General features: G+C 41.5%; 1 protein-coding gene across 11 annotated transcripts in view; it reads left to right on the top strand.

The window, feature by feature from the left end:
- The window catches only part of CALD1 (caldesmon 1), a 197,468-nt gene that overhangs the window by 138,734 nt on the left and 41,990 nt on the right, over positions 1 to 16,744 (top strand). The window contains exon 1 of one of the 11 annotated variants that reach the window (XM_061363966.1): positions 1,903 to 2,160. The exons of the other annotated variants lie outside the window; for them this stretch is intronic. Within the exon in view, the coding sequence (XP_061219950.1) occupies positions 2,114 to 2,160 (47 nt within the window). The 5' untranslated portion in view covers positions 1,903 to 2,113. Of the gene's footprint in view, positions 1 to 1,902; positions 2,161 to 16,744 lie in introns of those variants that run through there. 11 annotated transcript variants of the gene reach the window in all.

Raw genomic sequence — 16,744 nt, 5'->3', positions numbered from 1 at the left:
TTTTTTTTTTCCCCTCACAGGTAAGCACAGAAAAATCTTGTCTATGTCAGACTCTTTCGGGGAATCACTTCTGCTTTGATGTAAACTTACGGAGCTGCTGGCTCCTCACCCAACTCTGCTAATGCTTGAAATTGCATGTGTTGGCTTTGGAGGAGCCTTTGTTCTGCTGCAAACTGAATCACAAATGTCCCTATAGCTCTTGTTACAACAGTGATGTTCCTCAGCTGAATGGGTCTTATGACTGATGGGCGCAGTGAAGGTGAAACATCAACTCTTACATCTGACATCTGATTAAAATATGTATTTTGGCAGGACAATATAATCTTTCTTTTACTAATGCTGTTCCAGAGGGAAAAATGACTCCCCTCTCACCAGCTTTTTTTTAAGGACTGTACACATTTGCACTGCCTTACATGTCCTCTTTCCCTTGAGGTAAGAAGAAATGGAGATGGCCTGCCTGCTATACCATCTGTCATCTCACTTGTAGATCTCTCTGCAATCACAGAAATGGAATCCATGGTTTTCATTCTTTGCAGTCAGCACTATTTCAGACCAGAATTCCAGTATATTTTATACACTAGAAAATTGAGGTTTTTTGCATGTACTTTAGAACAAGGTGCTGGGGCTGCAGAAGGTTTACGTGAAGAAATAGCAACTTCTTGGAGTATTTCAGACCTGTTTCTGAGTGTGCAAGAAACTGAGCCTGTACATGTGAATAGTTCACCTATCTATAAAGCACAGAATTCATACCTTTTCGCAAAAAATCTATCTCCTTGAAAATGTAGAGGGAGATTTTGGGAGTTAAAAATCTTGGTTATTGACTGCAGGACTTGAGCAGGACATAAATGAGTATCAATGCCTCAAGCATGCAGATGTTGGTTTCTTGCAAGCTCTGAGAAAAAAAACCTGTCAAGTTTGACATTTCTTTGACATCCAGCATCCTCCCTGGTTTCCTGCAGAGAGGATTGCCTTGGCGCTCATGTCAAGGTAAGAGTGCCACCTACTGAACCCCCACACTCCTTCCCGTAGAAGGGCGAGCTTGCAGCAGAGGTTTCCCTTTGGAGTACTAATCCATCCACACCCACTCTTGTAATTTATGAGGTTTAACAAGATCAGATCCTAGGGTGTAATGGCTGCAGCACTGCATAGTAAGCTGTTTCAGTTTACTCGCATATGTAGGCTTAAAGGGGTATGAGAGCCAAGCATGTAAAATCATGGTAACTGATGATGCCTGTATTTAAATTACTTACTTTGCATTTCTATTTCCTGCCTCATTCACTGGATTAGATGGAAGAGCATTGAGGAGAGTCTCTTAGGTTGGATTTAGCTCCAGCCCTGGTTTTCATCCCTTTGCAGATACAAGATGTTCTTACCTGGACTGCAGTTGATCTTGCATCTGCTTCTCACCTCCCTAAATTTGCTCCTGTTTGGCAATCACCCTCCAGTCTTTTGAGCCATCTGATCAGGCTTGACCTTTCACAAGTTAGGTTGGGTTCAAGTGCCTGCAAAATGCTTAGGCAATGACTTATGATCAAAAAGGAGGACTCTTTCCTGGACCATTGCTTTATATTTGGATCCTTGCCCCTCATCATCTCTTGGCAGGCTGGAATGTGAGCTTCCTACAAGAAATACTTGTGAAGGCATCTCTGTGCAGTGTCTGCTCAGGCTGCTTGGTGCTCAGACAAGCTTGCTAAACAGCAGTGCTTCTTATGAAAGCTGAACAGGAAGCAGGCATTTGTTGGTCAACTTGAGCAGCTGAGAGTCTGCAGGAATTTCTGTGATGGGGACCCAGACATAGCAAAGAGGATCTATTAGAGAGAATACAGTAAAAAAAAAACAAATAAAAGAGTCATACGATCACAGAGCAAAGGCAAGTGAAGGGAGAGGAGGAGGATACAAGATAGATTATGATCTTGACAATAGGCAAATAGTGTCATTAGGGGAGCTACAGGACCGACCAAATGGTTAACCTGTGGGGTGGAAAGAGCATCCAATGAGTCTCGCATGCCTGAAAGGATAATGGCATTTTTATTATCTCATTCCACGCCCTGATCATCCGTCCATTTGCTCCCTGGAGCTGGCAGCAGTTTGCACTGATTCATACGCTGCAGACATGATCAGCAGATCATACTGCAGGCAGAACTTGTCAAGCCTTTCCAAGTGAGTTGCCTATTTATTATGATATCTGTATGGATTTAGCCTTTTGGTGTTGTGTAGGAAATGCTGGATGTTGGCGATGGGAAACAGGAACAGAATGGTGTAGTAAGTTGGGAAGCTGGATGAACTGGGGAATAAGTATTGAATGCAGACTGTGTTCTTTTGCTCTTCTTTTTGCTAGATTGCGCTCTATTGTCTAAAGGAAAAGCCTTTGCATTTATGCATTTCTCCTACCTGAATTGTAGAATTTTAATTGCTTTGTTCAGTAGCAGAAGGATATGTTGGAAAGACTGGTTGCTAATTGGAGTTCTGCTAATGGGAAGTTTGCAGAAGTTTCATAATTTGTATGTAAGCTTTCAGATAACTGAGATTGCTTAATTCACTGAGCAAAAGTCCTCATGGCACATTCATCTCTGACTGTGGAAGTGGAAGAAAATCAATTAGTCTCTGTAACACAGCCAAAGAAATTATCTGCTTTATTTGGATCTTGTGCTGCTGTTTTGTTTGTCTGCTTTATGTGTTGAGGGGTGGGAAACAGGACACTACTAAGTCACTAAAATGCTGTTATTTATGTCAGGGTTTTGTTTAAAATTTGGGTGAGGTTTTGAAAAGCAACTGGGACTCCTCGGTGCCTGTTTCTTGATTTTCCAGCATGAAATACTGTGCTTTTGGAGGGAGAGGTTGCTCAGGGATTTCTGAAACCCAGCCCCTCCAAGAAGTCCCTTCCAGGAATCTGAAATCTTTCATCATGATTTCAGAAATTGGGCAATAAATAATAATTTAACTAAGAGAGTGTCAAATGGGTTTGTTTTGTGTTGGTTTGTGGTGGAATACAGACACAAGCCACAGTTGCCAGCCCTCCCATACTGCTGTACGGGAATTGGGAGCAGCCGTGGCAGAGCATCAGTTTCTCTGCAGCCAGTGTGAGGGAAAAGGAAGAGAGGAGACAGGGCAAAGTGGGCTAGGTTTGGGCACTTTAGTGCTGATATAAATGATGGAAGCCTTGATTCTTGATACCTACAGTGGGGAACTGGTTTTGGGTTCAGTGACCCAAGCTGAAACCTTCAGACCCTTTCACTGGTCTGCACTGGGGCTGGTTTAGCTAGATGTTAAGGTCTGGCTGTTTTGTTTAAAAAATTAGAAATAATTGGATATACTTACTGAGAGAGATTCTCCTCCACTCCCTTTTGGGTGAGAGAGGTAACCAGCAGTGTGCTGACTTTATGCCTAGTGTATCTCTGAAGCATTGAGCAAGTGCTACGGGGAATGCCCTAGCTTGCATACACTGTTACACTCACAATTATGTTATGTGAATTGAGTTCACTGCAGTCCGTGAAATTATATTTGAGTGAAAACAATTAAATCCTCTTCTCTAGAAGCATGATTAACTACTATATAGTTGGTCTCCTGTACCTTGGGAGATTTGTGTCCTGTAGCAACTTTTAAACGAGCAATCACACCTTGACAATCAGATATGTGTTTTCTTTTGTCAAGACTCACAGCAGCATATTTGGGGAAAAAAAACCAAGGCTTTCTTTGGGTAGGACTCTTTAACAGAAATCAAATGTGTGGCCAAAATTTGGAAACTGATTTATTCCCTTTTAACAAACATCTCTGTGACCTCAGGCCAAAAGCAGGGAAGACACCTTTAGCATTACCCACAAAGGCTTCTTCAAAGCATTGCTCAGTGAAATACATGATGAAATACCTCCCTTCCCAGGCTGAGGCATAACGTAATCATTCCAAGTGCTCATGTCTTCTCAGGAAATTGTAATGGAAAAGAAAAGGAGTATTAAAATCCTTATAAGTTAACTCTCTGAAGACTCTCCAAGGAAAAGGAGGAGGCTGTTATGCACTGTTTTGAATGAGGTGCAATGCGATTGCTAACTTTCTGCAAATGTCCTCTAATGGCCCCTTTATATGACTGTTTCAGCTGCATCCTTTAAAGATACTCTCTATGCTCTCAGCATACTTAAAGTATTTGTAGAAAAATTTGTAATTGCTTAATAGCTGGATATAATCCTGTTAGCATTTGATACACTAGAAATTAAAAGCAGAAGCTCTCACCACTGCCAAGAAATCATTCCGGTTGGCCTGAAAATTTAAAGACTGCTTAATAAATGTATAGGGATGGAATTGGCTCACTTCGCTGGACACTAAAGTGTTTACTGTGCAAGTTTCTAGGGAAAGCAGAATTGTCTTTGCTAACAGGTAGAATGTTTTCTCCCAGCAAATTGGAACCTTCCTTCAGACTTCACAGGTTATTCATGGGCAGTTTGATTGTCGGAAGTTCAGTCTTCTCATTATGATGTAAGTTATCTTTTCTGGTTTTTGGCTGGATGCTCAATACGGATAACCAAATAGGTCTTGTTAGAAGAAGTGTTGAAGGGGACACTTTTCCACAGACAGCAGCAGTTTTGGTGATAGTATGTTATCTGGTTAATTCTGATTCAAAATTTGATGCTTTTCCTTTTCACTTGAAGCCATTTCTTTCCTTCTTTCTTGATTTCTCTGTTGGTCATGCTTTTCATTTCAGTTTCCCAGTGGGCAATGGCCTGAATTCTTAGTTTGTAAAAGCTTACTTACATTACTGATATATATAAGATGGGCATAATGCAACTATAGACCAGATGCACAAGGCCTGTAGTGACCCTATTTGTCTACATTTTGAAAGGTAAGAATCTCAGTCAATTTCTGAAAGTGGCACTTCCCCAACAGTGACAAGTGTGCCATGGGTCAAGAAACAGGCAGTTTTCTTAACAATGCCCTGTCCGTTTGTGAGCTGTAATGTTTATATCCATGTTGCACTTCAATGCCTGTTGTCTTGGAATGAAGTTTGAATCACTTGGGATGGTGAGGGGTTTTGATGAAAATATGTTTGTCTGTGGGTGGACCCACATACTTATGTTAAATACTGTAACAACAATATTCTATGTATATGAAGCATTCTTTATGTATTAGTTGTCACCACCTGAATGCAATGCATGTGCTTTGTGTCTGGTTTACACAACAACAGAAACAGAGGTTATTGAAGACTGAATGTCCAGTTCGAGATTTTGTTGCTAGATTTAGGAACTTTCTTCTTATGGATCAGAAGAAATTTAGTGGAAAAACTAAAACATTTTTGAGTGAGATTATCTTCAGTGAAAGAAACATTATGGCAGAGAAAGGACAGATGTATAAGGAAACATCTGTGAGATTTCACAACTTTCTTACCACAGTGAAAGATGCTTTTCTTTCTTCCAGCATAACGAAGGCACTGAGTGTTGAGAGCATGAAGATGGATTGATCTGTGTGAGGTTTTAGATATCCACCTGAACCTGAAGTCATGACTCTGTGAGAATCAAATTTCTAGTATTTTGTCAGAAACAAGTGACTCTGGAGAGTTTAATGAAAACCCTGACTACCCTGTGCAAGCCTTGGTTCAAGCCAGGACAGTGGCAAGAGATACCAGACTCAACCTGGTACTGCTTTCTGTAATCTAAATACCTGAAATGAGCTACGGGAAATGTTTCTGACTGAAGGTAAACTTAGCAAAACCAAGAAAAATTGTCAGAGTTCTGGGCAGAATTGGGAGTTCAGAGCAGAACTGGTTGGGAGTTCATGTTAGGTTTCTCTATAAATGAAAAGGAAATACTTTAAAATTTGAAATAAAACGTTCTGTTTTATTTTTTTATATTTTGATTCAAATCGACCTACATTTTAAAGAAAAAAGTTAAAATTAAAAAAAATATTGTAGGATTTGCCTTCTTGCTTCACTCTGTATTAAAATAAAACAGCTCTGGACATTTTCCATGCCACTTCACACTGACAAGGGATTTTTCTTCTGCTTCAGCAAAACTACAGAATTCATTGCTAGTGCAGATCTTAAACTCAGATAGCTCCTCCACAGTCACACTGTTGGCATAGGTGTTCAACTAGTGTGGGATGGGGGTGGCAGAAGTTCATCCTGCTTCTTCATACCCTTGTCATTCCCTTTCCTGCAAACCTGCAGTCCCAGGCCTTCCCATTCACTCGGTTCCCAGTTCAGAGTAAAACAAAGAGATTCAAAAGGACCAATTCTTTGGTGATTATTTTAGGCCCTCTGTGTTCTTCTGGCCATATATATGCATATATGTCCGTATAATGCAGATGCGGTAAACTAGATAATCCAAAACCATATGTTTAAAAACCCAACCAAGAAAACCACTTCCACAAATCAGTTGAAATAACTGAAACATGGTTACCTACCTGAGTGTAACTTTTCATACTTTTCACATTTTATTTTGTTAAAGAAAACATACCCCCCCCCTTTCTTTGCACTGCTTTCATGTACTGAAATTTGATGTATGTTTTGAACTGTGTAGTAAAAATGTCTCCTTGACTTCAGCAAGTCTTCTTACGTGTATAAGTAGCTGCAAGGCCAAGTTTATAATTATATATCTGTATAATGTTAGCCTTCATGCATTTATCCATTCCAATTTTAATTCTCCATTTCATAAAATCTATGATCAAATTTTGGAGCTCAAACTAAGCTGATGTCGTCCCTTTTAATTTAGGACTCAGCCCTTTTATTCTCCTCCTGTGTTTTATTTTTATTAGTTGCTTTCTTTTTGTGCTGATGTGCAGCACATATTGTTAAAGCCACTTACTAGAGCCAGAATTTTACAGCATGGAGACTGTCCTAATAAGGGAAAAAAGCCTAGCCTTTTATTGGTGAGGTAAGAGAAATCAGGCAGCGGATATTTTTTTTTTGCTGATTGAGAAGGATAAGGTGTGGTTTGGCAGGTATCACATTGGTTTGGCATTTGCTGACATGGTTCCTCTTTTCTGCAGTTCATATCCTTTGCAGAGTAGACAGTCGGAGAGGGCTTCCCCCTTTACACCCCCTTTGCCTTTCTCTCCCTTCTTCCTTCTCTTTTTCGTAAGTGTTGCCATGAAATCTCACTGACACACAAACTGGATACTTACGGAAGTCTATCAGTACCATAATATAATCACCTTTTTAGGGAACAATGGACAAGTTGAAACACAGTGATCCATGTGGGTTGTTCTACATCTAAAGCATTTAAACATCATGTGAAGTTGTCGGAAAAATCACACTTCAATCCAAAGTATATGATCTGTTCTCAGTCTTTTATTGAAGAAAAGTACCGACTACAAGGTTTAGTTGATGCTTTATATTGCTCAGCTATTTTTCTTTCAAAGTGCTTTGAAGGCACATGCTGAATTCCAGAGATGAGTAACCCATTCTAGGCTTAAATACAGGCTTTGGGTCTGAAGTCAATGAAGTTTCTTGGGTTTTAAACTGAGTTACAATGAGCAAAATTTCAAGAGAGGACAGAAGCTGATATTTAAATTCTTTTTTACCTCAGTTGCTGTTTGCCTCTTGATAACTGAAATATCAAGCCAAGTATTGTCCATGCTTAAATTCAGTCTATGCTGTACCACAAAATCAGAAGCGACATAAAGCGGCTGCCCTCCTCCCACCCAGTGCTCCAGTGCAGTTCTTTGATTGTAGGAGAAATAACAGTTAACCTAGTCACTATGCCCAGTTTTCTCTGTCACTTGTTTATTTACTTTCTTCTGAGTATTGTAAGCTTGATTATGTCACTTGTGAAGCAATTTTTCCCTTTCCCAACTCCCCATAATTATTGTAGAGTACGTATCCTGTTATTGTTGAGGTTAGCTTACTGTAGGCAAAAGATGAAAAAGATAAAGTTTGATGTTAATAAAGCAGAAAAGGAAAACAAACAACACTGGTAACAGGAATTGGATGTACCAGTTCACATTAAACAAAATGTATAGGTGCACTGTTAGGAGTAGGCTACTCCTGAAAGCTTGCTGCGCAACCACTCTTGATGGGTTTGGTAGGGTTTCTTTGTCTAATGCCTGTTTGTATTCAGACCCTTCTTCCTCAAAGTCAGAACCCTTCTTGAAGATCAGGGACTTGGCTAACTTTGTTTTCTTTTTTTAATTTCCATCCACAGTTTTTTGCATGTACTTTGACTAAAAAAACAGTGAGAAATATTCAGATTCTTGTGAGCAAAAATGACTCCAGCAGAACCTGGCATGCCAGTCAGGGAGGATTAACTCCGTGCAGGCAGTTTTGATTCTGAACTCTGAATCTTTTTCAGATCACTTTCAGTCTGCTTTACGCTACTGCTTCGGAGGATCTGGTCTTGTTGTAGGTCTTCCAGGTAAAGGTGGTTGTATTGCAGAAAAAAAAAAAAAAAGATGATTCTTGTTCCAGACACCTTAAAACCTTATTCATAAAATAATTCCTAACTGGCATTCGGTTGATACGCTGGAGGGAAGGAATGCCATCCAGAGGGACCTTGACACGCTTGTGAGGTGGGCTGATGCCAACCTTATGAAGTTTAACCATGCCAAGTGCAAGGTCCTACACCTGGGTCGGAGCAATCCCAGGCACAGCTACAGGCTGGGCAGAGAAGAGATTCAGAGCAGCCCTGTGGAGAAGGACTTGGGGGTGCTGGTCGATGAGAAAATGAACATGAGCCAGCTTCAGTGTGTGCTTGCAGCCCAGAAAGCCAACCATATCCTGGGCTGCATCAAAAGGAGTGTGACCAGCAGGTCAAAGGAGGTGATCCTGCCCCTTTATTCTGCTCTTGTGAGACCTCACCTGGAGTACTGTGTGCAGTTCTGGTGTCCTCAACATAAAAAGGACATGGAACTGTTGGAACAAGTCCAGAGGAGAGCCACGAGGATGATCAGGGGACTGAAGCACCTCCTGTATGAAGACAGACTGAGAAAGTTGGGTCTGTTCAGCCTGGAGAGGAGAAGGCTGCATGGAGACCTCGTAGCAGTCTTCCAGTATCTGAAGGGGGCCTATAGGGATGCTGGGGAGGGACTCTTCATTAGAGACTGTAGTGACAGGACAAGGAGGAACGGGTTAAAACTGAAACGGGAAGTTTAGATTGGATGTAAGGAGGAAATTCTTTCATGTTAGGGTGGTGAGGCACTGGAATGGGTTGCCCAGGGAGGTTGTGAATGCTCCATCCCTGGCAGTGTTCAAGGCCAGGTTGGATGAAGCCTTGGGTGAGATGGTTTAGTGTGAGGGACATCTCGCTCTAAATCATATCTCCCAAGGCCTCGTCCAACCTGGCCTTGAACACTGCCAGGGATGAAGCATTCACAACCTCCCTGGACAACCTATTCCATTGCCTCACCACCCTTACAGGAAAGAATTTCCTCCTTACATCCAATCTAAACTTCCCCTGTTTAAGTTTGAACCATCAATACACTGTATGTTTCAGCATCCACAAATGATGTGGACCATCCTCACACACTGACATGGCCATGGTGGTACCTTTGTAGTCTCATTGTTCATTTTCAAGTTGCTCCTGGCTTTCCAGTTTCTGTAGCTACAGTGGCCTCACTTTTGTCATGTGGCTCCTGTCCGTATTTCTTTTGTTCTTTCCTTTCAGCTTTCTCTTGCTACTGTATTGTATGAGGTTTTGTAAAGCCTGAATGAAGCAAGTTCCAACCCCACATGTTCTCTCACATGCCAATTTCTTCAAAATAAACCTCCATTTTTAAATTAATGTTGAATAACAGCCTTCTGCGTTTTGTCTAACACCCATCTTTCCTGGGTGAAGCAGAAGTTTTTTAGGATCACGCTTCTCCTGCAGAAGGGAAATCACTGGCATCATTCTGGGTGTGTGCAATGGTGGTGTGCATCTTGGCCTTAGTCATCTGCCTCCTCCTGGAACAGGAGTGGTCAGGCACATTGTGTCAGCAGTTTTCTTTCTCAGGATTTGACAAAGCCCCAAAGCCTAATTAGCAGAGGTTACATCTGCTTCCAAAGCTAGCTGAACTTTTGCTTTAGTTAGAAAGATTAAGGCTGAGGACTAACTTTCTTCTGGTTCCTCTAATTAATTTGCCATAAAGGCTGTAAGAAAGCAGTTTTGAAGTTCATTGCAATTGCAGGTTTCCCTCAAGACCAAAAACATGTTAAAAAGCTCTCTTAACACTGTAGCAATGCTATCCTGGTATTGCTGTCAGTCCCTATCTATATGGCTGTGAAAGCTTCCCACTGACAGCATGTGCATAATTTGCAGCCCATCAAGTTGAGGACAAATATTTCTGTCATTCTGAGATATATATCTGAGAACTGCATTTGGTCCTTTGCCACTTTGAGTAGCCATGAGGTTAATTCTTTGCTTGATTTCCTGGATTCTTCTCCTCTCTTAAACTCACCCAACACGCTGCCAGTGATCAGGTAGGAGACATCCATGGAGGTACTATTGCTACCTCCCATCCAGTCCTATGCTTATAACCTCTGAATTTAGGAAGGTGAATGCTCTGGACCTATGAAACAGTACCTGTTTCTGTTATGTTTCTCCGTGTGCTACTTGTTTCTTGTGCTGATCTGCCCTAGCAATCATGCCAATGTGCTTACTTTCCCCAGAAAAAGGATATAATTATGGTTTTCACAATATTAAAGCTAGCAGAGGTTTTGCTGTTTAATGCTTAGTGCCTGGCTTCCAGTCACTTCCAGCACTTCTCAATATGCATGACATCACTGCAGTAGAGAGGTTCAGTCTTGGGAGAATGTAAGGCTCAGGGCTTGCAGGTTTGGAGAAAGAAGATGGAGGCACCCATTAAAATGCCATTAGGTGGCTAATAACAGGGACTGCCTAGAATGCAAGAAGAAACTGGAGAAGGAACTGGAAAAGCTTCTGTGGAACTGAAATAGAGGAGAAAACCTTTTGGAAGTTTTCTCTGTAACATAAAGTAGGTTGTGGGACCTTCCCTGGAGCTTTCCAGATCTTTGGTAATTTGATGAATTTGGTGGGTGTTATTTTGAGCAAACTTCGGGCAAAGGTCCAGAAAAAATGTTTATATATGCTTATAGCTACGCACTAACACTGCCAGTGTCTGTCTTACACTCATCTTGAGAAGGCAGAAGCACCTATAAGTATGAGATTGGCAAAGGACTGCTAGTGTTTAAATTTCATGCATGCATTAGACTTATTAGTCTTACAAAACCTCATTAATATAGCTAACACTCATCATGCTAGTCTCTGGTTCCCTCAAATGCATTTTTTTTTTTTTTCACTGAACATTCTTGTGCATTAGTCAGGTGGGAACTGATGCACCTGGGAGCTTAAGCATCTGTCGCAGTTTAAGCCCAGCCGGTAATTCAGTACCACGCAGCCCTTCGGTCATTCCCCTCACTTCATCCCCCCACTCCCAGAGGGATAGGGAGGAGAACTGAAAGAATATAACTCCCACGGGCTGAGATAAGAACAGTCCAGTAACTAAGGTATAACACAAACCACTGCTGCTACCACCAATACTAATAATGATAAGGGAAATAACAAGGGGAGAGAATGCAACCACTCACCACCGGCTGACCAATACACAGCCCCACCTGAGCAGTGATCTAACCCTTCTGGGTAACTGCCCCTGGTTTATATCCTGGGCATGATGTGCTGTGGTATGGAATACCTCTTTGGCTAGTTTGGGACAGGTGTCCTGTCTCTGCTTCCTCCTGGCTTCCCCTCCTCCCTGGCAGACCATGAGACTCAGAAAGTCCTTGGTCAGAGTAAACATTACTGAGCAGCAACTAAAAACATTGGTGTTATCAGTGCTGTTCCCAGGCTGAAAGTCAAAAACACAGCACTGTACCAGTTACTAAGAAGGAGAAAAATGACTGCTACTGCTGAACCTAGGACAGCATCTCATACCTAACCACTGTCATGCTTGAAGTAGGCTTAACTTGTTTTTCCAATTTGAAGGATTGCTGATCTCTAGACCTTTTTGTTACCTGCTGCTAATCTTCTTCAAACACGATTACCCTATTCTTACTCACTGATCTCAGTAGATTGAGTTTTGGTAGCAGGTTGGACGACACTCTTTGTGAGCAGGAATTCAAATTCTTTCATGCTTGCCTTAAGTCTTTATCATACCAAATATTCTGCAATTTACATTGCCAAATCCTTGCTTGCCAAATGTTGTATATTTACAAAAGTATATTAAACACAGGTTTGCTATCTAGTACTCGGTTTTTGGCCCTTTCCAGTGCCTTCCAGGATGCATATTTTAATTTTGTAAGAACTTTCATAAAAGGGTAAATTGAATTGTATCTTCCTTGCCTGGGAGTGCATGTATGAATAGTTACAATGGACTACTGGGAAGAGGATACTTGGACGAACCAAGTGGCATGTTTGGATCAAGACTAAAGTCTGCTCTCTGGTGTTATTTCTAAGGAACCATCTGCTGTACAAATGCATTGTTATAGGAGTCTCCTTGGCTTCCTAAAGCAGTCTTCTTGCAGTGCAGGTGAGATGGGAAACATTTTGACTTTGAATCAACACAGTCCTGCAAAAGCCAGTGTTGGAAGGGTTGCTGACACTGAGGTCAGTGCCATCTACACTGTGGGACTGAAGAGGGTACAAACAGTTGTGGTGCACAGAAACCTTCCCATGTGATGTTGTCTAAAGTTCCTTTAGGACTAGAATCTTTCTGGTATACAGCTGGTGTTTTCTCAGTCACCTTTTGGAAGTCGCACCTCACCAGGCTGGCTTTCTGCACCTGTTGAAGCTTGAGAAACAGAAAGGTTTGACAAGAAGCTAACTCCTTGTCTCCCAATGGTAGGGTGAGGATCCTGCACCCTGTTTTCCATACTTCCAGGCACCTAAGTTTATATCAGTTCACATCCCAGTGCTTCAAAAAGGTGCCAGGCTGTGTTGAGGCATGTTGACCCCTGCACAAAGCTTGAGGTTCTTTCATAGTGACACAGCTGCAGGATTCCCTGGGCTAAACCAGCTTTTCACCCTTCCTTTCTCATTTCCCAGCAGGCATAACCCTTTTTAAAATGTAAACTACTGATTTGAAAGTACCTAGCAACAGGGGCATTACACAGAGAAGAGGCAGGCTATCACTTGCTCAGAGAGAGCTCAGGGGAGGATGTGTCTTTGTTCACTATGCCAGCAAAGAAAGGTCCCAGGATAATAAATTCTGCCAGTGGCTTTCACACGCTTTCGGGCGCAGCGATGGAAGTCAGCACGATGCAGCTGGTAGCTTCAACAGGTTTTTGAGCAGGCATGAAGTAGTGCACCCAAAACGAGAATCTTATCTGCTAATCCTAATCTAGTTTAGGCTAAAAGAAGTTTGTTCATCTATGTCTCTGTTTTGTATCCTGTTAACTGGCATTATAGTAGTAATAACACCCACCATGCAGAAGTCAGAAGGGGGTGCAAGGATCGTTAACATTGATAAATATTTGTAAGGCACATTGAGATCTTTCAATGGAATGAATTTAGCAAGTGCCAAGTACTAATGTAACAATGATGGGAAAATAACCATTGGTCTGCATTCACTACTGGAATGTAATGGATTATACCAGACAATTTGTATGTGTGTGTTTGATTTTTTCTTTTTATTATATTCTCTTTAAAAATGGCAGTTGAATCTCTAAAAAGGCTTTTCTTCTTGGTGGTGAAAACTTATCATCTCTTGTCTCCTCAAACATTTGAAACTAGATTCTCTTGTGTCTGCATTTGCACTCTGTTTGTTTTAGTCATATCACTTTCTTGCCACAGGAGCCCTTTGCTATCCTTACCACCTTGCTGGCCACCTCCTCTCACTTTCCTTCTACAGCTGATCACACTCCTCTCTTACATAGTCCCATCTGCTTTGCTCCTTCACCTGTGCTTCCCTGGACTCAGTTGCCATTTCTTTTAGCAGTATGATAAAGTGCAGATAAAAGCCAGTGTATATTGTGTGTCATCAAATCGCTGCTTTGTGGACTATTGCTTTGCTTATGGTGTGCAAAGGCAAGAACAATCACAACACAACATAATGTTATGCTCTCCAACAAGGGCATACTTATTGTTTTCTGGAATCAATTCAGAGCTCATAGGTCCAGTCCAGGTTAGTGCTGCTCACTCTCTCCTGCAACCCAGATGCCAGTGCAGAAGAATCATGAATGTATTTTGCCTGTTGGACAGGTTGGAGCTGGGGTGAGGACTGAGGCGTTGTGGGGGGTGGCTAACCAGATAGGGAGGAGGATGACTGACTGTCAGTGGATGGTTTGCCAAAGAAACAACAGGACCTGATCAATAAGTTGCCGTGAATGTACAGATGGCACTACCACTTAGCTTCTTGTGTCCATGAAGAACATATCTGTGTGGGGATGCCACATTATAAAGCATTTTCCAACAGTTATTACAGACTGGCTCCCTATGTGGAGCTGGCTATTCCAGAATGGGAAAAAAAAAAACAAACCCAAACAACCAAAGAAACCAAACAAACACCCACACAAATACCAAACAAAACCAAACCAACCAACCAAAAAAAACAACCCAACAGAGACCATAATAATTGCTGTGATTTGGAAACATGTTGTATATTGCGGCAGCTTACATTAGGTGCCTTATGCCTCTGACAGCTGCATATACCCCATTGGAAGTCCATAAGCACTTTTAAGATAAGCAAATCGTTATCTTCTTCCATTTCCTACTTTTCATCAGGGTATTTTTCTGTTCTGAATAACATAAATTGTAGATAATTTGTTACCGAGTCTTTGAAATTGAAAAGTTGGGGGGTTGGGTTGTTTTGTTTGTTTTGTTTTGTTTGTTTTTTGTTTGGTTTTTTTTTTGTTTTTGTTTTTTTCAATGCTTTTTAAAGAGCAGTGGTTTTTAGATTTACATTTTCAGTGTGACTGACCAGCTTTCATGAATTCAGTCAGCTTTCCAAAGGCTTTCTCCAATAGTTTAAACTGATTGAGTTGTTTGGTCATTTCTTACAAATAACTTCTCTTGGAATAAGGATCACAGTGGTAAAGCCAGGGTACTTTTTCGTGTTTATGTGGGTGTAGTTGCAACGGTCACATTTCAGACTTCCAGCTGTTTAAACTGCAGAGCACCATTATACGATGTCTGCAAATCATTGTAACACGAGCATGCTGTTCAAAGTGTTGTACGTGACCTTGCATATTTGTATGGGTCTGTTTTATGGAAGGGCTTTTTACCTTTCATGAAGGTGAAAGACACATTGGGATTAGCTTTCAGAGAGATGCATGGACTGTGTCTGCCCCTAATCCTGTTAGCAAATGACAGGATCTGCACTCATAATTCCTCTGCTGTCTCACTGAAAATGTCTCCTAATCACCTTGGCTGTTGACAGGTGGTTTCTTAAACACCTGAGAAAGAGACAGATGCTTGTCCATGTTAAAAGTGAACAGCCATGAATTTCCCTTGAAACCAAATCCACACCTGCACAGCATCCATGAGTTGTGTGCATGGGGAATCGGTACCAGAAAACTTGGAGACATCTGACTTTAATTACTTTTTTTCCCATTCACCATATGTTGTAGCACAGCACTGGATGTATTTGTAATGTCATATCCCCCCTAAAGTGGTTTATTTCAGTTAGCATAAGGCTTCACAACCCACTCTGTTTTGGTGCATTTTCTGCTCTTGCATTTCAGCTGTTTTCCTGTTTGCAGCATTTATTTCAATATTTAGTCTGCTGAGCTATGTTAAGGCTGTGTCCTTCTCTTGCGTATTTTGTGTTGGGAAGAGTTGATAAAAAAAGATTATTCTATGATTATCTGAATGATTATCTGGTAAAACTATTTTTGCAGGCTTACTCTGTGTAAGTACATGCCTTGTACTTTGTTCATCAGCACAGTCTTTGCTCTATTTCTGAAGGCTTTGATAGATACTTCAGGGACTTGTCTGTCTCTGAGCAATAGTAATTTAGTTACAATCTCTAATCCCCTGGGAAATACAGAGGAGTTTTGATGCTTCACAGAGACCAGGCTAACACTAACCCACACTTTTGATGAATCGACCAATAAAAATAGCAGGTTCTAACTGCTGGCATTTTAGATCATGTAACATTTCATGCACGATCAAAGGAGTTCCTGAGTGATGTGTAGTCCAGGTAATCATGACCTGCTCTCTTAGAGTTTCCATTCTGTCAAGTCATGCTGGGTTTTGGCTTGCCAGGCTTTGGACAGCATGTGAACCTGTTCTGGTGCTAAATATTGACGGCTGAGCCACTTACCCAGTCCTGGTGCTTTCTCAGTCCTTGCTACTCTCCAATGGATCTCTTTTCCTCTTCCCTGTCCTTGAATATTTCTCTGTAAACCTTTCTCCATTCTCCATCTTGTGCCCTGTAGGGAAGGATGCTCCTCATCCATTGTTGCTGTTTTCTCTTTACCCTCATCACCAGCCCAAGGAAGATGTCCTGTTCCAGGCCCCTTCCTATGGCCCTGGTCCCTGTTTGATCTATGCTTCCACATTACTTCTTCCTGCCTCACTGGTTTTCTGTCCCAATCTTGTTAAAATCTATAAACAGTTTCAGTGTCAGTCCTAAATCAGAGGCTGATGTTTTGGTTATGGAGTCATAGCCATAGGCTACATGTTGATCCACCCTGGGTGCAGCTGCATTTCAGTGAGAGATGAACTAACTCCTTTCAAAATGGGTGCAACACTGTTAGTGTGTGTTGTTCCTGATATCAATCAATGGGATGCCATAAACTTCCTGTTAGGATTCATGCACTGGAGAGTCCTGGCACCTGGTTCCTCATTACACCCTGCAAAACCTGGCAGGCAAGTGAAGAAAAACTACA

This window comes from Neopsephotus bourkii, unplaced genomic scaffold, assembly GCF_033783945.1.
Source record: "Neopsephotus bourkii isolate Nb327-2 ecotype Australia unplaced genomic scaffold, CSIRO-AGI_Nbou_v1 NB_1183, whole genome shotgun sequence".
Taxonomy (NCBI): Eukaryota; Metazoa; Chordata; class Aves; order Psittaciformes; family Psittacidae; genus Neopsephotus; species Neopsephotus bourkii.
The sequence above is the reverse complement of the archived record's forward strand: the minus strand, read 5'-3'. Positions and strand labels throughout refer to the sequence as shown.